This window comes from Marmota flaviventris, chromosome 14, assembly GCF_047511675.1.
Source record: "Marmota flaviventris isolate mMarFla1 chromosome 14, mMarFla1.hap1, whole genome shotgun sequence".
Classification (NCBI taxonomy): Eukaryota; Metazoa; Chordata; class Mammalia; order Rodentia; family Sciuridae; genus Marmota; species Marmota flaviventris.
This window is the reverse complement of record NC_092511.1, coordinates 57,224,268-57,241,843: the sequence shown is the minus strand read 5'-3', so window position 1 is coordinate 57,241,843 and position 17,576 is coordinate 57,224,268. Positions and strand designations below refer to the sequence as shown.

At 37.1% G+C, this 17,576-nt stretch overlaps 1 protein-coding gene across 3 annotated transcripts in view; it reads left to right on the top strand.

The window, feature by feature from the left end:
• Positions 1–16,954, top strand: part of Nfu1 (NFU1 iron-sulfur cluster scaffold) — a 56,523-nt gene extending 39,569 nt beyond the window's left edge. For all 3 annotated transcript variants that reach the window (XM_071601666.1, XM_071601668.1, XM_071601667.1), the window contains 2 exons: positions 1,573–1,747; positions 15,165–16,954. In XM_071601666.1, the coding sequence (XP_071457767.1) occupies positions 1,573–1,747; positions 15,165–15,209 (220 nt within the window). In that variant the 3' untranslated portion in view covers positions 15,210–16,954. The remainder of the gene's footprint in view (positions 1–1,572; positions 1,748–15,164) is intronic.
• The last annotated feature ends 622 nt before the right edge of the window (positions 16,955–17,576 follow it).

Here is a 17,576-nt window from a genome sequence, read left to right as displayed (position 1 = left end):
TGCCTTATGCATGCTAAGTACATGTTGTACCACTGAGCTACACTCCAGCCTGAGAATATTGTTTATTGACTGCATTAGGATTAAATTAGACATCAGTTACTAAAACATAATGGCAAAACCTCCATGTATTTGGAAACTAAGCAGTGCTTTTCAAAAAGACATGTGGATTGGGCTGGGGCTGCTCCTCAGTGGTAGAACAAAAGAAAATATGTACATAAAATTGAGAAAAAAAACTATATCAATCAGACTGCAGTAAAATTATGACTTTTTCTTCAACAGAAATGTAATTTACAGTGAAAAGACAAAATACAGAATAGAAGATAATTATATAATATATATAATATATAATTATATATAATAGAAGATAATTATAATTTATGACAGGATATATAAAGATCTGCAAATTGGCAAGAAAAAGATAATCAGAAATTGGAGTAGGCACCTTACAGAAGACAATAACCAAATGGTTACTAAACATGAAAAAAGTATTTTAAACTTAAACCACAATGAAATAACACTAAAATCCACTAGAATGGTTAAAATGATGGACACTAGCTGGTGGGAAAGTAAGTTTAAAACGGTGTCTTTCAGTGTCTACTAAATACTTACACTCTTGACCCGGCAATTTTGCCTTTGGATATGTTCTAAAAGACATTTAAAAGAATCTTCATAGGTACACTATTTATAAAAGCCAAAAATTGGTATTAACCCAAATGTCCATCAACATTAGAATGGATAATAAATTCTAGCATATTAACTTAATGGAAAACCATGCAGCAATGAGATTGAATAAACTACTACTATACTAAACATGAATGAATCTCACAAAGAGAAAAAGAAGCCAGATACAAAAGAATAAAATCTCTGTGATTTAAAATAGAATTTATAGGACTGGGGATGTGGCCCAGTGGCAGAGCACTTGCCTAGCATGTGTGAGGCCCTGGGTTCAATGTCTACTTCTGCAAAAAAAAAAAGGGTATAAATTATAAAGCTGAATAACAGGTAAAACTAATCAGTGGCAACAGCAATTAGAATAGTGGTTAAATTTGATTAGGAGAGCAATTAGAAGTAAAGGGGAACTTCTAGGACACCAGTGTTCTGATTCTTGTTCTGGGTGGCAGTTACAATTTATGTGTTTATTTTGTGAAAATTTGTTGAATTGTACATACATGATTTATGCATTTTCTGTATTAATGTTATATTTCAATGAAAAGTGTGCCTGAAGAAAAACCAGAAGCCTCCTCCTTTGTCAAAGACGTGAACGGGTCTATCTTAGGTCATCACAATACTTACTAGGAAATTTCACATTTTAAATGCTTAAAGTTTATTGATAAGCAGCAAAATTAGATGTAATGAGTAAATATTTGTATGAATGAATTTTGGCATTTTATTTGCAAGTTTAAAAAATTAAAACTAGAAATAAGACTTAACCACAATTATTGTTAACTATTGTAAATGTTACTCTAACTTTGTGAAGTTTACCAATATAAAATCTAAGTATAAGCTGTATTAAATTTTTCCAGTAAAAACTTCTGTTCTTTAAGTGTATCACCAATACATCTGTGATCACAGGCCAACTGTACAGGAAGATGGAGGAGATGTGATCTATAAAGGCTTTGAAGATGGCATTGTACAGCTGAAACTCCAAGGTTCTTGTACTAGCTGTCCCAGTTCAATCATTACTCTGAAAAATGGGATTCAGAACATGCTGCAGTTTTATATTCCAGAAGTAGAAGGTGTAGAACAGGTATTTTGAGAGTTTGGATTTAATTTTAAGATTCATGGGAAAAGAAATCTATGACCTGACTCTTTCTTCAAGGGCAAGATCTTTGCAATTTCTGTGACTTAAAAATTTTTTATTTTATTATTCATTTGTTTAATCATTTTATTAGATAAATAAATAAAATTATTTTGATTTTATTAGAGCATTATAGTATTTGGGTTCATTTTGACAAAATCATACATGTGTGGCATTTGATTTCTTTTTTTTTTTTTTTAAATTTTTTATTGTTGGTTGTTCAAAACATTACAAATTTCTTGACATATCATATTCCACACTTTGATTCAAGTGGGTTATGAACTCCCACCTTCACCCCATACACAGATTGCAGAATCACATCAGTTACACATCCATTGATTTACATATTGCCATACTAGTGTCTGTTGTGCTCCGCTGCCTTTCCCATCCTCCATCATCCCCCCTCCCCACCTCTCCCCTCCCCTCCCCTCCTCTCTCTCTACCCCCTCCACTGTATAACCCTGAGGGTCTCCTTCCATTTCCAAGCAATTTCCCTTCTCTCTCCCTTTCCCTCCCACCTCTCATCCCTGTTAAATGTTAATCTTCTTCTCATGCTCTTCGTCCCTACTCTGTTCTTAGTTACTCTCCTTATATCAAAGAAAATATTTGGCATTTGTTTTTTAGGGATTGGCTAGCTTCACTTAGCATAATCTGCTCTAATGCCATCCATTTCCCTGCAAATTCTATGATTTTGTCATTTTTTAATGCAGAGTAATACTCCATTGTGTATAAATGCCACATTTTTTTTATCCATTCGTCTATTGAAGGGCATCTAGGTTGGTTCCACAGTCTTGCTATTGTGAACTGTGCTGCTATGAACATCGATGTAGCAGTGTCCCTGTAGCATGCTCTTTTTAGGTCTTTAGGGAATAGACCAAGAAGGGGAATAGCTGGGTCAAATGGTGGCTCCATTCCCAGCTATCCAAGAAATCTCCATACTGCTTTCCAAATTGGCTGCACCAATTTGCAATCCCACCAGCAATGTACAAGTGTACCCTTTTCCCCACATCCTCGCCAGCACTTGTTGTTGTTTGACTTCCTAATGGCTGCCAATCTTACTGGAGTGAGATGGTATCTTAGGGTGGTTTTGATTTGCATTTCTCTGACTGCTAGAGATGGTGAGCATTTTTTCATGTACTTGTTGATTGACTGTATGTCCTCCTCTGAGAAGTGTCTGTTCAGGTCCTTGGCCCATTTGTTGATTGGGTTGTTTGTTCTCTTATTGTCTAATTTTTTGAGTTCTTTGTATACTCTGGATATTAGGGCTCTATCTGAAGTGTGAGGAGTAAAGATTTGTTCCCAGGGTGTAGGCTCCCTATTTACCTCTCTTATTGTTTCTTTTGCTGAGAAAAAACTTTTTAGTTTGAGTAAGTCCCATTTGTTGATTCTAGTTATTAACTTTTGTGCTATGGGTGTCCTATTGAGGAATTTGGAGCCCGACCCCACCTACTGTAGATCGTAGCCAACTTTTTCTTCTATCAGACGGCGTGTCTCTGATTTGATATCAAGCTCCTTGATCCATTTTGAATTAACTTTTGTGCATGGCGAGAGAAAGGGATTCAGTTTCATTTTGTTGCATATGGATTTCCAGTTTTTCCCAGCACCATTTGTTGAAGATGCTATCCTTCCTCCATTGCATGCTTTTAGCCCCTTTATCAAATATAAGATAGTTGTAGTTTTGTGGATTGGTTTCTGTGTCCTCTGTTCTGTACCATTGGTCCACCCGCCTGTTTTGGTACCAGTACCATGCTGTTTTTGTTACTATTGCTCTGTAGTATAGTTTGAAGTCTGGTATCGCTATACCGCCGGATTCACACTTCCTGCTTAGCATTGTTTTTGCTATTCTGGGTCTTTTATTTTTCCATATGAATTTCATGATTGCTTTCTCTATTTCTACAAGAAATGCCGTTGGGATTTTGATTGGCATTGCATTAAACCTATAGAGAACTTTTGGTAATATCGCCATTTTGATGATGTTAGTTCTGCCTATCCATGAACAGGGTATATTTTTCCATCTTCTAAGATCTTCTTCTATTTCTCTCTTTAGGGTTCTGTAGTTTTCATTGTATAAGTCTTTCACCTCTTTTGTTAGGTTGATTCCCAAGTATTTTATTTTTTTTGAAGATATTGTGAATGGAGTGGTTGTCCTCATTTCCATTTCAGAGGATTTGTCGCTGATATACAGGAATGCCTTTGATTTATGCGTGTTGATTTTATATCCTGCCACTTTGCTGAATTCATTTATTAGCTCTAATAGTTTCTTTGTAGACCCTTTTGGGTCTGCTAGGTATAGAATCATATCATCTGCAAATAGTGATAATTTAAGTTCTTCTTTTCCTATTTTGATGCCTTTAATTTCTTTCGTCTGTCTAATTGCTCTGGCCAGTGTTTCGAGAACTATGTTGAACAGAAGTGAAGAGAGAGGGCATCCCTGTCTTGTTCCAGATTTTAGAGGGAATGCCTTCAGTTTTTCTCTATTCAGAATGATGCTAGCCTGAGGCTTAGCATAGATTGCTTTTACAATATTGAGGTATGTTCCTGTTATCCCTAGTTTTTCTAGAGTTTTGAACATAAAGGGATGCTGTACTTTGTCGAATGCTTTTTCCGCATCTATCGAGATGATCATATGGTTCTTATTTTTAAGTCTATTGATGTGGTGAATAACATTTATTGATTTCCGTATATTGAACCAGCCTTGCATCCCAGGGATGAATCCTACTTGATCATGGTGCACAATTTTTTTGATATGTTTTTGTATCCGAGTGGCCAGAATTTTATTGAGGATTTTTGCATCTAGGTTCATTAGAGATATTGGTCTGTAGTTTTCTTTCTTTGAAGTGTCTTTGTCTGGTTTAGGTATCAGGGTGATGTTGGCCTCATAGAATGAATTTGGAAGTTCTCCCTCTTTTTCTATTTCCTGAAGTAGCTTGAAAAGTATTGGTATTAGTTCTTCTTTAAAGGTTTTGTAAAACTCTGCTGTATACCCATCCGGTCCTGGGCTTTTCTTAGTTGGTAGTCTTTTGATGGTTTCTTCTATTTCCTCAATTGATATTGGTCTGTTTAGGTTGTCTATATCCTCCTGACTCAATCTGGGCAGATCATATGACTTAAGAAATTTATCTATGGCTTCACTATCTTCTAATTTATTGGAGTATAAGGATTCAAAATAGTTTTTGATTATCTTCTGTATTTCTGAAGTGTCTGTTGTGATATTGCCTTTTTCATCCCGTATGCTAGTAATTTGAGTTCTCTCTCTTCTTCTCTTCGCTAGCATGGCTAAGGGTCTGTCGATTTTGTTTATTTTTTCAAAGAACCAACTTTTAGTTTTGTCAATTTTTTCAATTGTTTCTTTTGTTTCGATTTCATTAATTTCAGCTCTGATTTTAATTATTTCTTGCCTTCTACTTCTTTTGCTGTTGTTTTGCTCTTCTTTTTCAAGGATTTTAAGATGAAGTATGAGATCATTTATTTGTTGGTTTTTTCTTTTTTTAAGGAATGAACTCCAAGCAATGAATTTTCCTCTTAGAACTGCTTTCTGTCCCATAGATTCCGATATATTGTGTCTGTGTTTTCATTTATCTCTAAGAATTTTTTAATTTCCTCCTTGATGTCTTCTATAACCCATTGATCATTCAGTAACCTATTGTTCATTCTCCAAGTGATGTATGCTTTTTCCTTCCTTCTTTTATCGTTGATTTTCAGTTTCATTCCATTATGATCAGATAAGATGCATGGTATTATCTCTACTCCTTTATATTGTCTAAGAGTTGCCCTGTGACATAATATATGATCTATTTTTGAGAAGGATCCATGTGCTGCTGAGAAAAAAGTGTAACTGCTTGATGTTGGGTGGTATATTCTATATATGTCAATTAAGTCTAGGTTATTAATTGTGTTATTGAGTTCTATAGTTTCCTTATTCAACTTTTGTTTGGAAGATCTGTCCAGTGGCGAGAGAGGTGTGTTGAAGTCTCCCATGATTATTGTATGGTGGTCTATTAGACTCTTGAACTTGAGAAGAGTTTGTTTGACGAACATAGCTGCACCATTGTTTGGGGCATAAATATTTATGATTGTTATGTCTTGTTGGTGTATGGTTCCCTTGAGCAGTATGTAGTGTCCCTCTTTATCCCTTTTGATTAACTTTGGCTTGAAATCTATTTTATTTGATATGAGTATGGATACTCCTGCTTGTTTCCGAAGTCCATATGAGTGATATGATTTTTCCCAACCTTTCACCTTCAGCCTATGTATGTCTTTTCCTATCAAATGCGTCTCCTGTAGGCAGCATATTGTTGGGTCTTGTTTTGTGATCCATTCTACTAGCCTGTGTCTCTTAATTGGTGAGTTTAAGCCATTAACATTTAGGGTTATTATTGAGATATGGGTTGTTCTTCCAGCCATATTTGTTTATTTCTGTTACTAAACATGGTTTGTTTTCCTCTTTGATTATTTCCCCCCCTTTACTGTCCTGCCTCCCACTGTTGGTTTTCATTGTTATTTTCTATTTCCTCTTCCTGTAATGTTTTGCCAAGGATGTTTTGAAGAGATGGTTTTCTAGCTGCAAATTCTTTAAACTTTTGTTTATCGTGGAAGGTTTTAATTTCATCTTCCATCCTGAAGCTTAATTTCGCTGGATACACAATTCTTGGTTGGAACCCATTTTCTTTCAGTGTTTGAAATATGTTATTCCAGGATCTTCTAGCTTTCAGAGTCTGTGTTGAAAGATCAGCTGTTATCCTGATTGGCTTACCCCTAAATGTAATCTGCTTCCTTTCTCTTGTAGCTTTTAAAATTCTCTCCTTATTCTGTATGTTGGGCATCTTCATTATAATGTGTCTAGTTGTGGATCTCTTATGATTTTGAACATTCGGCGTCCTGTAGGCTTCTAGGATTTGGGATTCTGTCTCATTCTTCAAGTCTGGGAAGTTTTCTCGTATTATTTCATTGAATAGATTGCTCATTCCTTTGGTTTGGAGCTCTGTACCTTCCTGTATCCCAATGACTCTTAAGTTTGGTCTCTTAATGTTATCCCATATTTCTTGGATGTTCTGCTCATGGTTTCTTAAGAGTCTTGCTGAGCTGTCTATGTTCTTTTCCAGTTGAAATACTTTGTCTTCATTGTCTGATGTTCTATCTTCTAAGTGTTCTACTCTGCTGGTAGTATTCTCCATTGAGTTTTTAAGTTGGTTTATTGCTTCCTGCATTTCTAGGATTTCTGTTTGTTTGTTTTTTATAACCTCTATCTCCTGTATAGTTGATCCTTTGCTTCCTGGATTTGTTTGCGTAATTCATTGTCGAAGTGATCTTTCATTGTCTGATTTTGCTGTCTAATGTCTTCCTTGATACTCCAGATCATCTGAAGCATGTATATCCTGAATTCTTTATCTGACATTCCATCTGCTGCAGCTGTTACCTCTTCTAAAGTTGCGTTGACCTGCATTGCTTGTGGTCCTTTCTTTCCTTGTCTTTTCATACTGCTTGCGTATCTTTCCTGCAGGCGCGGGCGGCGGATCTGCCCTGCCCCTCCTACCACGCCTGCGGACCGCTGGGCCTGATCTGGAGGTTGGTCACAGGTCTGCTCACCCTGCGGGCACGGGTGGCGGTTCCGCTCCGCCCCCACTCCAATTGGGGTCACGTGACCACCACACTGGCAGGGCCTGATCCGGGCGTGGGCGAAGGATCTGCTCTGCCCCTACTCCAGTTGGGGTGACGTGTGTACCACGCTGACAGGCCACTGGGCCTGACCCGCCAGTCTGTCACAGGTCTGCTTACCTTGCAAGTGCGGGCGGTGGCTCTGCCCTGCCCCTCCTACCACGCCTGTGTACCACTGGGTCACGGGTCTGCCCACCTTGTGGGCGTGGGTGGCGGCTCCGCTCCGCCCCCTCTCCAATTGGGGTCACGCGGTCACCACGCTGGCGAGCCGCTGGGCCTGCTCCGGGCGCTGGCGGTGGCCCGGCTCCTCCCCTCTGGCTCGACGACAAATCGAGAGAGACTCTGGTGTCTGTGCCTCACCCCCCCTACCAGGAGACCAACTGTTTCTGTCGCCGCTGGTATTGATGAAGTTCTCTCCTCCGCCGCTTTCTGATGACATCAGATCTCTGCCATGTTGGTATCCTATGCGAATGGCAGCATTTCGTTCCCCTTGCCGGGCAACCAAAGCAACGGGTGAGTCCTGACCAGCCCTCAGCAGGACCCGGACCAAGAAGCAGTTTCCGCGGGCTCCTAGCCCTGGGCCAGGGCAGTTCCAGGAGCCGGAACTCGGCCGCCCTGCGCTCGGTGCTCGCTCCGATAAGAGCAGGTTCTAAGAAGCACCCAGGCACTGAGCCCGAGCAATCTGTCTGTAAGCCGCAGGCGAATGGCAGCCTGAAATTACCTGTTCTATGGCTGAATGAGCTGCGGTCAGTCGAAAACAGGGATGGTGACGTCAGCTTTCCAACACGGTGGCCGCTGGCCTCCTCTGTGGTCTGACCCGTGTGGAGAACCGAGATGGACCGCTTCCTTCCCCCGTCTCGAACCCAGAATTCAGCCCTGAGTACGGTGCTTGCACGGCTGGCAGAAACTGCAGCGCTGTATTCCTGCGTCGCTATCTCCTCGTTTCCCAGCGCGCGCTGCAGACTCTAGCCGCAGGGCGATTTGCTGAATAAGCAGTGTTACCCTCCGTGTGACAAACCTCTCGCATTTGAGTCCCCGTAGCCGATCCTCGTGCGATGGAAATCCTTCCTCCAGGTTCCGGAGCACCCCACTATTGCTGGAAATTCCTAACAAGATAGCCTTTAGCCGTCCTGACTTGTCATACTCCCACCCAGTGAAGCAGCACACGGGGGCAATGCACTCCCCTCGCCGCCATCTTCCTAATTCGTGGCATTTGATTTCAATCCCCTATTCTTCTTCCTCTACTGATCTTCCTTTCACTTATTTATTTATTTATAGTAGTACTTTCTACATATACATAAAGGTGAAATTCCCCAAGGTATGTTTATACATGCATATAATGTAATTTTGTTAAAAACCATTCCTTATTTCCTTCTCTTTCCTGTCCCTCCTTCCTCCTCTTCATCTCCTTCTATTCCACTGATCTTCCTTATATCTTTATGATATTCAATCCCAACCCCCCTCTTCTTTTCCTTATTTTGTGCTAGCTTCCACATAGGAGAAAAAGCATTCAACCCTTGGTTTTCTGTTCTGGCTTATTTTACTTAGCATAATTTTCTCTATTTTCATGCATTTACTGGCAGATTATTTTATCCTTCCTTATGGCTGAGTAAAACTCCTTTGTGTGTATGTATGTGTATGTGTATATGTGTGTGTGTGTGTGTGTGTGTGTGTGTGTGTGTGTATTAATTACATTTTCTTGATCTGTTCATCCATTGATGGACATCTGAGTTGATTCCATAATTTGGCAATTGTGAATTGTGCTACTGTAGACATTGAAGTGGCTGTATTGCTTTAGTATGCTGATTTTTATTTCTGTTGAATAAATACTAAGGAGAGGAAGAGCTGGGTCATATGTGGTTCCATTCCTAGTTTTTTGAGGAATCTCTACAGTGCTTTCCATAGTGGTTGTACTAATTTGCAAGTCCCACCAACAATGTATGACTGTACCTTTTCTGCCACATCCTCACCAGCATTTATATATTTTTTGTGTTCTTGGTAATTGCCATTCTGACCAGAGTGATGAAATCTTAGGGTGGTTTTGAGGTGCATTTCTCTGATTGCTAGAGATGTTGAATATTTTTTTTATATATTTCTGACCATTTTTGTTTCTTTTTTTGAGAAATGTGTGTTTTGTTCTTTTGCCCATTTATTGATTGGGCTATTTGTTTTATTGGTGTTAAGTTTTTTGAGTTCTTTATACTCTGGATAGTGTCCCCTATCAGAGGAGTAGCTGGCCAAGATTTTCTCCCATTCTGTATAGTCTCCCTTTATGTTCTTAATCACTTCCTTTACTGTGCAAAAGCTTTTAATTTGATGGCATCCCACTTATTGATTCTTGGTTTTATTTCTTGAGCTTTAGGAGTCTTGCTGAGAAGTCAGTGCCTGCACACCTATATGATGGAGTACTGACCCAATGTTTTCTTCTAGCAGTTGCAAGGTTTCTGGTCTAATTCCTGAAGATTTGATCCATTTCAATTTGACTTTTGTACAAAGTATGAGAGAGGAATCTAATTTCACTCTTCTACAGTAGGATATCCAGTTTTCCCAGTATCATTTGTTAAAAAGACTATTTTTTCTCTAGTGTGTATTTTTGGCACCTTTGTCAAGTATGTCAGATGGCTGTAAGTATGTGGGGTTTTTTTCTGTATCTTCTATTCTGTTCTGCTGGTGTTCGTGTCTATTTTGTTTCTGATGCCATGCTGTTTTTGTTACTATAGCTCTGTGGTATAATTTGAGATCAGGTGTTGTCCTACATCATTTTTCTTGTTCAGAATTGTTTTGGCTAATCTAGGTTTTTTCTTCTTCCAAATAAATTTAAGGACTGTTTTTTCTAGTTCTGTGAAGAATGACATTGGTATTTTGATGAGGATTGCATTGAATCTGTATATTGCTTTTGGTATTATGGCCATTTTGATGGTATTAATTCTACCTATCCAAGAACATGGCAGGTCTTTCCATCTTCTAAGATCTTCTTCAGTTTCTTTCGTTGGTGTTCTGTAATTTTCATTGTAGAGATCTTTCACCCGCTTGGTTAGATTAATTCCCAAGGTTTTTTGTTTTGTTTTTTCAGGTTTTACTGATTTCTTTCTCTACAGAATCGTTGGAACATAGGAAAGCTGTTGATGTACAAGTGTTGATTTTTGTACCCTGCTACTTTTCTGAATTATCAGTTCCTGAAGTTTTTTGGTGAAGTTTTTTGGGTCTTCTTAGATAATAGGATCCTGTCATCAGCAAACAGAGATAGTTTGACTTCTTTTCCTATTTGTATCCTTTTAACTTCTTCTCTTACTCTGGTTAGAATTTTAAGAACTATATTGAAGAGAAGTAGTGAGAATGGACATTGTTGTCTTGTTCCTGGTTTGCTAATATTTAATTTTATATTGGTCTGTAGTTTTCTTTCCTTGTTGTGTCTTTCTCTTGTTTTGGTGTCAGGGCTTTACTAGCTTTATAGAATGTATATGAAGTGTTCCCTCCCTTTAAGTTTCAGGGAGTATTTTGAGAAATGCTGGTGTTAGTTCTTTAAAGGCTGGTAGAACTCAGCTGAGTATCCATCTGGTTCTGGATTTTTCTTTGTTGGAAGGCTTTTAATTGCTGTTTCAATTTCATTACATGATATTTGTCAGTTTAGGTTTTCTGTATCTTCCTGGTTCAATTAGAGCAGGTCATATGTATCTAGAAATTTGTCATTATCATCTAGATTTTCCAGTTCATTAGAATATACATTTTCAAAATAGTTTCTAATGATCCTCTGGATTTCAGAAGCATCTATGGTGATACCTCCTTTTTCAACTCTAAATTTTTTTTATTTGGATCTTCTCTCTATCTCATTTTTGCGGCAGGGGGATTGACTAAGGGTTTATCAGTGTTATTTATATTTTTGGGAACCAGATCTGTTGCACTGATCCTGTGTATGTTTTTATTCTCAATTTCATTAATGTCAATTCTGATCTTAATTATTTCCTGTCTTCTACTGAGTTTGGAACTAGTTTATTCTTCCTTTTTAGGGTCTTGAGCTAGAATATAAATTATTTATTTGGGATTTCTCTATTTTTTTAATGCAGGTACTCAATGCTACAAATTTTCCTCTTAGAACTGTTTTAATATTGTCCAAAGATTTTATTTTGTATGTCTGTTCTAATTTGTTTCTAAGAATTTCTTGATTTCTTCACTTATTTCTTCTGTGTTCCATTTTTCATTTAAAAGAGTATTGTTCAATCTCCCTGTGTTTATGTTGTTTCTATTATTTTTCTTGTTGATTTCTAGTTTCCTTCCATTGTGATCTGATGGGATGCCTGGGATTATATCAATCTTTTTGTGTTTGCTAAGACTTATACTGTGACCTAGAATATGGTCTGTTTTGGAAAAGATTCCATGAGCTGCTGAAAATAAGGTAAATTCAGCTGTTTAGGGGTGAATGTTTTGTAGGTGTCTGTTAGGATCATTTGATTTATAGTATTACTAAAGATGGTGATTTATTGATTGATTTTATGTTTGTATTACCTATCAATTGGTGATAGGGTATGTTGAAATCACCCAATATTATTGTAATGGAGTTTATCTGGGATTTAATGTCAACAAGTATCTCCTTATAGAACTGTTCCCTGTACCAGGTATAGTGGCCTTCTTTGTCTCTTCTGATGAATTTTTGCTTGAAATCTGCTTTGTTAGATATAAGACTAGCTACTCCTGTTTGTTTTGGGACTCATTTGGGTGAAATATGTTATTTTCCATCTTTTTACCTTCATCCTGTGGGTATCTTTGCCTATGAGGTAAGTTTCTTGCAAACAGCATATTGTTGGATCCTGTTTGTTTATTGATTCTGCAAATCTTGGTCTTTTAATTGGGGAGTTGAGACCATTTACATTCAATGTTATTATGGATATTTGTAGTTTTCTGCCATTTTTAATTCATTTGCTATAATTAATTCAGTCTTGATTTTTGGTTACTCTTCTAGTGCTCTTCATCTTAAAATTCATTATTTTAGAAGTTAACTTTGGTGTCTACCGTGTGACAGGCACTTTCACAAATATTAACTCATTTAATCCTCTAAAGTACATTAAATCATTCCCATATTGTATATAAGGAAACAGAGTCAGAGATCATGCTGCTGCTCTGACTAGAAAAATTCTGAACCATCATGCCATTGTATAGATAACTTTTTGAAATCTTTAGTTGAAGGAGCTCTACTACATCATTTATCTACTTCGTGTTCATTTTCTCTCTCTATCTCTCTCTCTCTCTCTTTAAATTTTATTTTATTTTTATTTTTTTGGTACTAGAGATTGAACCCAGGGTCTAGCATATACCAGGCAAGAGCTCTACTATTGAACTACATCCCCAGCCCTAATTCTTGTTCTTAATAATGCAAGCAAGGAAATCATCAAGGAATCATACTTTATTGTATGGTAAAAGAGAGTACTAAGTAGGCTTATAGAGCTTTATCTATAACACAATGTCAGCATAATTTTTCTGCCCTAACATGCCTAAAAAATATAGAACAGCATCTTCTCAGCAGTCATGGTGATTTTTACTGCACTGATTCTCAGCCAGGAAGTATGGGCTTTATGGAAAGAAGTTATAAAGGAGAAAATAACATTTTGAAATTTGAGAAAACTTCTCAAATAATTCTGTACTCTAGGGGAGAGGGTGTTTCCTCCCAGCTTCTTTGAGTAGTAATAAGAGATCTGAGTAGTAATAAAATCTGTCCTTTTGGTTCAGTATATGCCATCTTCTCTTTGAAGTTCTTATCACACCTCTGCTTGAAATTTAAAACTCCTTTGGTCCAAAGCTGCTTTCTGTGTGTCTGTTTATGTGTAAGTTACCTGAGAGACTAGAAGTCAGCTCTAGGTCTTCATATTTCTCTGCAACAATTAACCTGTATCTTACAAACACCCTTTACATGGTTTGTATTAAATAAGTACTTGGGAATAGTATTCCAAACTTAGGGATAATTCTGCCTAAAATACAATTGATTTACAAAATTCTTTGGAGTGGGTGTTGTTCTGATTGGATTTAAATTATTAAATTCCTTGCAAGTAAAATATCCATTTCTATTCAACCCAAAGGACAAACTATCAGATAATTCTTTTGCCATTGTTTGTCACTTATCTCAGATCAAAACCAAATTCATCAAGACTTTATAGCCATTTACTCTTTTTTTTTCCTTTTGAGATTGGAGTCTCACAATGCTGCCCAGGCTGGTCTTTAATTCCTGGGCTCAAGCAATCCTTCTGCCTCAGCCTCCCAAGTAGCTGAGACTACAGATGTGTGCCATTACACGTAGCTCCTCTATTTTTTTGTTTCTTTTTTAACTTATTTTTGTTCTTTTTTCCCCTGTATGCCTTTGTTTTTTAAATTGCATTTGTTGACACTTCGGTGGCTTGACAAGAAAAAAGGAACAGGGGCTGGAATTGTGGCTCAGTGGTGGAGCATTTGTCTAACGTGTGAGGCTCTGGATTCAATTCTCAGCACTGCATATAAAAAAATAAAATAAGAGTCCATTGATATATATATATATATATATATATATATATATATATATATATGAGAAAAGGAACATTTTTATTCCTTTGTCTAGGGTGGAGTGATGAATTGACTGTTGGATTGTAAACTTGAATTGGCAGTAGGTGTGGTGGTGATAAAAAACACTCATGGATTTATATAGTTCTTTTCCTCACCAAAGGAGTTGGTCTTTCTTATCTGAGTAATATATTAGCTCATCTAAAGATATTCACCTTTTCATTTATTTTTCTGTAAGTATTTATTAGTATTTTTTTCACTAAAAATCTTCATTTTTAAAAAAGTTGAAAATGAGGGGCTGGGGATGTGGCTCAAGTGATAGTGCGCCACCTAGCATGCATGAGGCACTGGGTTCCATTCTCAGCACCATATAAAAACAAAATAAAGATATTGTGTCCAACTGCAACTGAAAAATAAATATTTAAAAAAAGTTGAAAATGATTTTTTATTTGAATCAGACCAAAATAATTAATTAATTAATATGGCTTTTTTTTCTTACTTTTTTAAGGGATTCGTTTTTCTTTTTCATTTTGGAGATACTAGGGCTTCATAGGGGTCCTCTACCATTGAGCTACACCCATAGCCCTTTTTATATTTTAAAATAGGGTCTTGCAAGTTGTCCAAGCTGTCCTGAAACTTGTGATCTTCCTGCCTCAGCCTCCTGAGTAGCTGGGATTAAAGACCTGTGCCATTGCACCTGGCTTCTAATAATAGTTTGATTTACCTCCTCAGGAAATATTTAAGTAAATAAGACACTTTTGGAAAAAAAGACAAACAATTATTTATTTTAGTCTTCTTCTTTTTTTTTTTTTAGACTAAGGATGGAACTCAGGGCTACGCATATTGGCAAGCACTCTGCCACTGAGCTAAATCCCGGACCCCATTTATCTTGGTCTTATGAGATATACCAGTTAATCATTTGTAGTCTTAGCACAGTTGAAACTCTGTTACTGGAAACCTTTTTTGAAGCATGGAAAAGAGACCAGTGCTTTAATTAATCTGTACACATTTTACTATGTCAGGTTATGATTTAAACTTTGTTTTGGGGGGATGTTGATAGATTTCTTCTTATTGGATTGCCATGTGTTGTTGTAGCCTATATCAGAAAGGAAAGTAATATTAAAATTTGGAAAATAGCAATTTCTAAACCTTTTCTTTATTCTTAAGTTCTTTCTCTTTTTGGTTTTAGGTAATGGATGATGAAGCAGATGAAAAAGAAGCAAACTCACCATAAAATAATCTAGCATTTCTTTGAATACAACAATTGGACTTATTGATAATATATACCAAGCTGTTGTTATTAATATGCTAAGGAACTTGAGGAGTAATAAAAAATGCCCATTCCTCAGAGAATGATATATAAATGTTGCATGTTTGCTTTACCTCACATGAATTATTTTTAACATCCTGAGTCATCTTCTGTACACGTGGATTTTGTCCAGGGATATTTTTATTTTTGTTCCTCATTTCTCATGGTGCCTTCTTTGCTCAGTATATGAAGCAGCGTTTAAAATACGTTTTTCCCCATCTGATTTATTTACAGTTTTTATACAGAAGTAAATAAGGAGAATGTTTTTAAAATATTCTAAAATGGATTAACTTTTTTGTGAGACATCTAAAACTGTTTAATGGTTCTGGTTTTAAAATGTTATCTGGCTAGTAGCCACCAGTGTAACAGCATATAACTTCTTGATGAAAGACCAAAAAATGCTTTTATATTACAACTTTAAAAAAATCACATTGGAAGCTAGGGATATAGTTCAGTGGTAAGGCACTTGCCTAGCATATTTTTTTTTTTTTTTGAGAGAGAGAGAATTTTAATATTTATTTTTTAGTTTTTCGGCAGACACAACATTTGTTTGTATGTGGTGCTGAGGATCGAACTCGGGCCGCACGCATGCCAGGCGAGCATGCTACCGCTTGGGCCACATCCCCAGCCCCTTGCCTAGCATATTTGAAGCACTGGATCTGATGCACAGCACTAAAAGATAAATAAACAAACTGAAAATTCAAGGACTAGACACACTTTCAACTGGTTATAAGACAGAGCTGAATTGAGAGAAACTGCAGAATCTCAGAAAAAAGGGAGAGAGACTGCTTTGGTCTTTCTTCCATTATCTTCTGATTCAGAGAGCCATACATTATTTTTAAAATGTAAAAGCTGTATTAGTTAATACTAGTTTCTGTGTCATGTCAGAAATTTGAAGTTATTTCTTCACCACAGGAGTTACTACTGTTATAGCCAAAATAACATATTAGCCTTCCTTTCTTTTTCTATAGTAATTCAGAGATAGAAGTTCACCAAAAATACCAGGGAGGTGGTGGGGAGGCAAATAGCAATGATACATTGCATTTACAGGGATTAAGATAGATTTGGAGTGTAACCATCATTTGACCCAGCTATCCCCACTCCTCAGTTTATACCCAAAGGACTTAAAAACAGCATACTATTCATAATACCTAAATTGTAGAACCAACCCAGATGCCCTCCAGTGGATGAATGGATAGGGAAACTTTGGTGTATATACACAATGGAACATCACTCAACATTAAAAGAGAATAAATTCATGGAATTTGCAGGTAAATGGATGGAGTTGGAGAATATAATGCTAAGTGAAGTAAGCCAGTCCCCAAAAACCAAAGGCTGAATGTTTTCTTTGATATGAGGATGATAACTCATAATGGCAATGGTGGGGGAGCATGAGAGGAATGGAGGAACTTTAGATAGGGCAAAGAGGAGGGAGGGGAAAGGAGAGAGCAAGATGGTAGGAATGACAGTGGAATGAGTTAGACATCATTACCATAAGTACATGTATGAAGACACAAATGGTGTGAAAATACTTTGTATACAACCAGTGACTTGAAAAATTGTGCTCTGTATGTATAATCTGAAATGAATTGCATTCTGCCATCGTGTATAATAAATTAGAATAAATAAATAATTTAATAAAGGAAAAAAGCAGGAAGAACTCTTTAACAGTTGTGAATGTTGGGAATTAAAGTTTTTATTTTTGTCTTTTGGTTCATAGGACCAGATGGTAAGGTTGGAGAATTTATTTCCTGGGCTATTATAGATGAATTCAGGCAGGACACTGGATATTACTTTGTAAGCTACCTTAACAAGACTTTTACTTGAGGCTACAAGAAATTAATATTTTGAGAGAAAAGTTATTAAGAAATCTTAGATATGGCCTAGAATAAGTGACTAAGTGGGTGGAGGGTTTGATTATTAGAAGACAGGAAATCATGAAATGGAGAGGGCAGTATATTAGAAACATTTCCTTACACAAATTAGCAGCCATGAAAAACAAGGAGGAAATGTGAAGAAAGAACATTGTAGGCATAAGGAGCAATGCATTCAGAATCAGAGGTATGTATTTGGGAACTGGAAAATGCTAAGAATGGCTTAAATGTAAAGTAGATGTGCTTAGCTAGAAATGGTGCAGAAGTAGCAGTGGGCAATGTGGAGAGTGCTGCACAAAGTCCTGGTTGCCAGCCCAACATACATCCCCAGTACTTGCTAAGAGAGGCCCTTTTAGTTACCAGTTCATGGTAACATGCCCAGGGAAGGTAGGTCCTGCCTTAATCCCAGGACATAGGT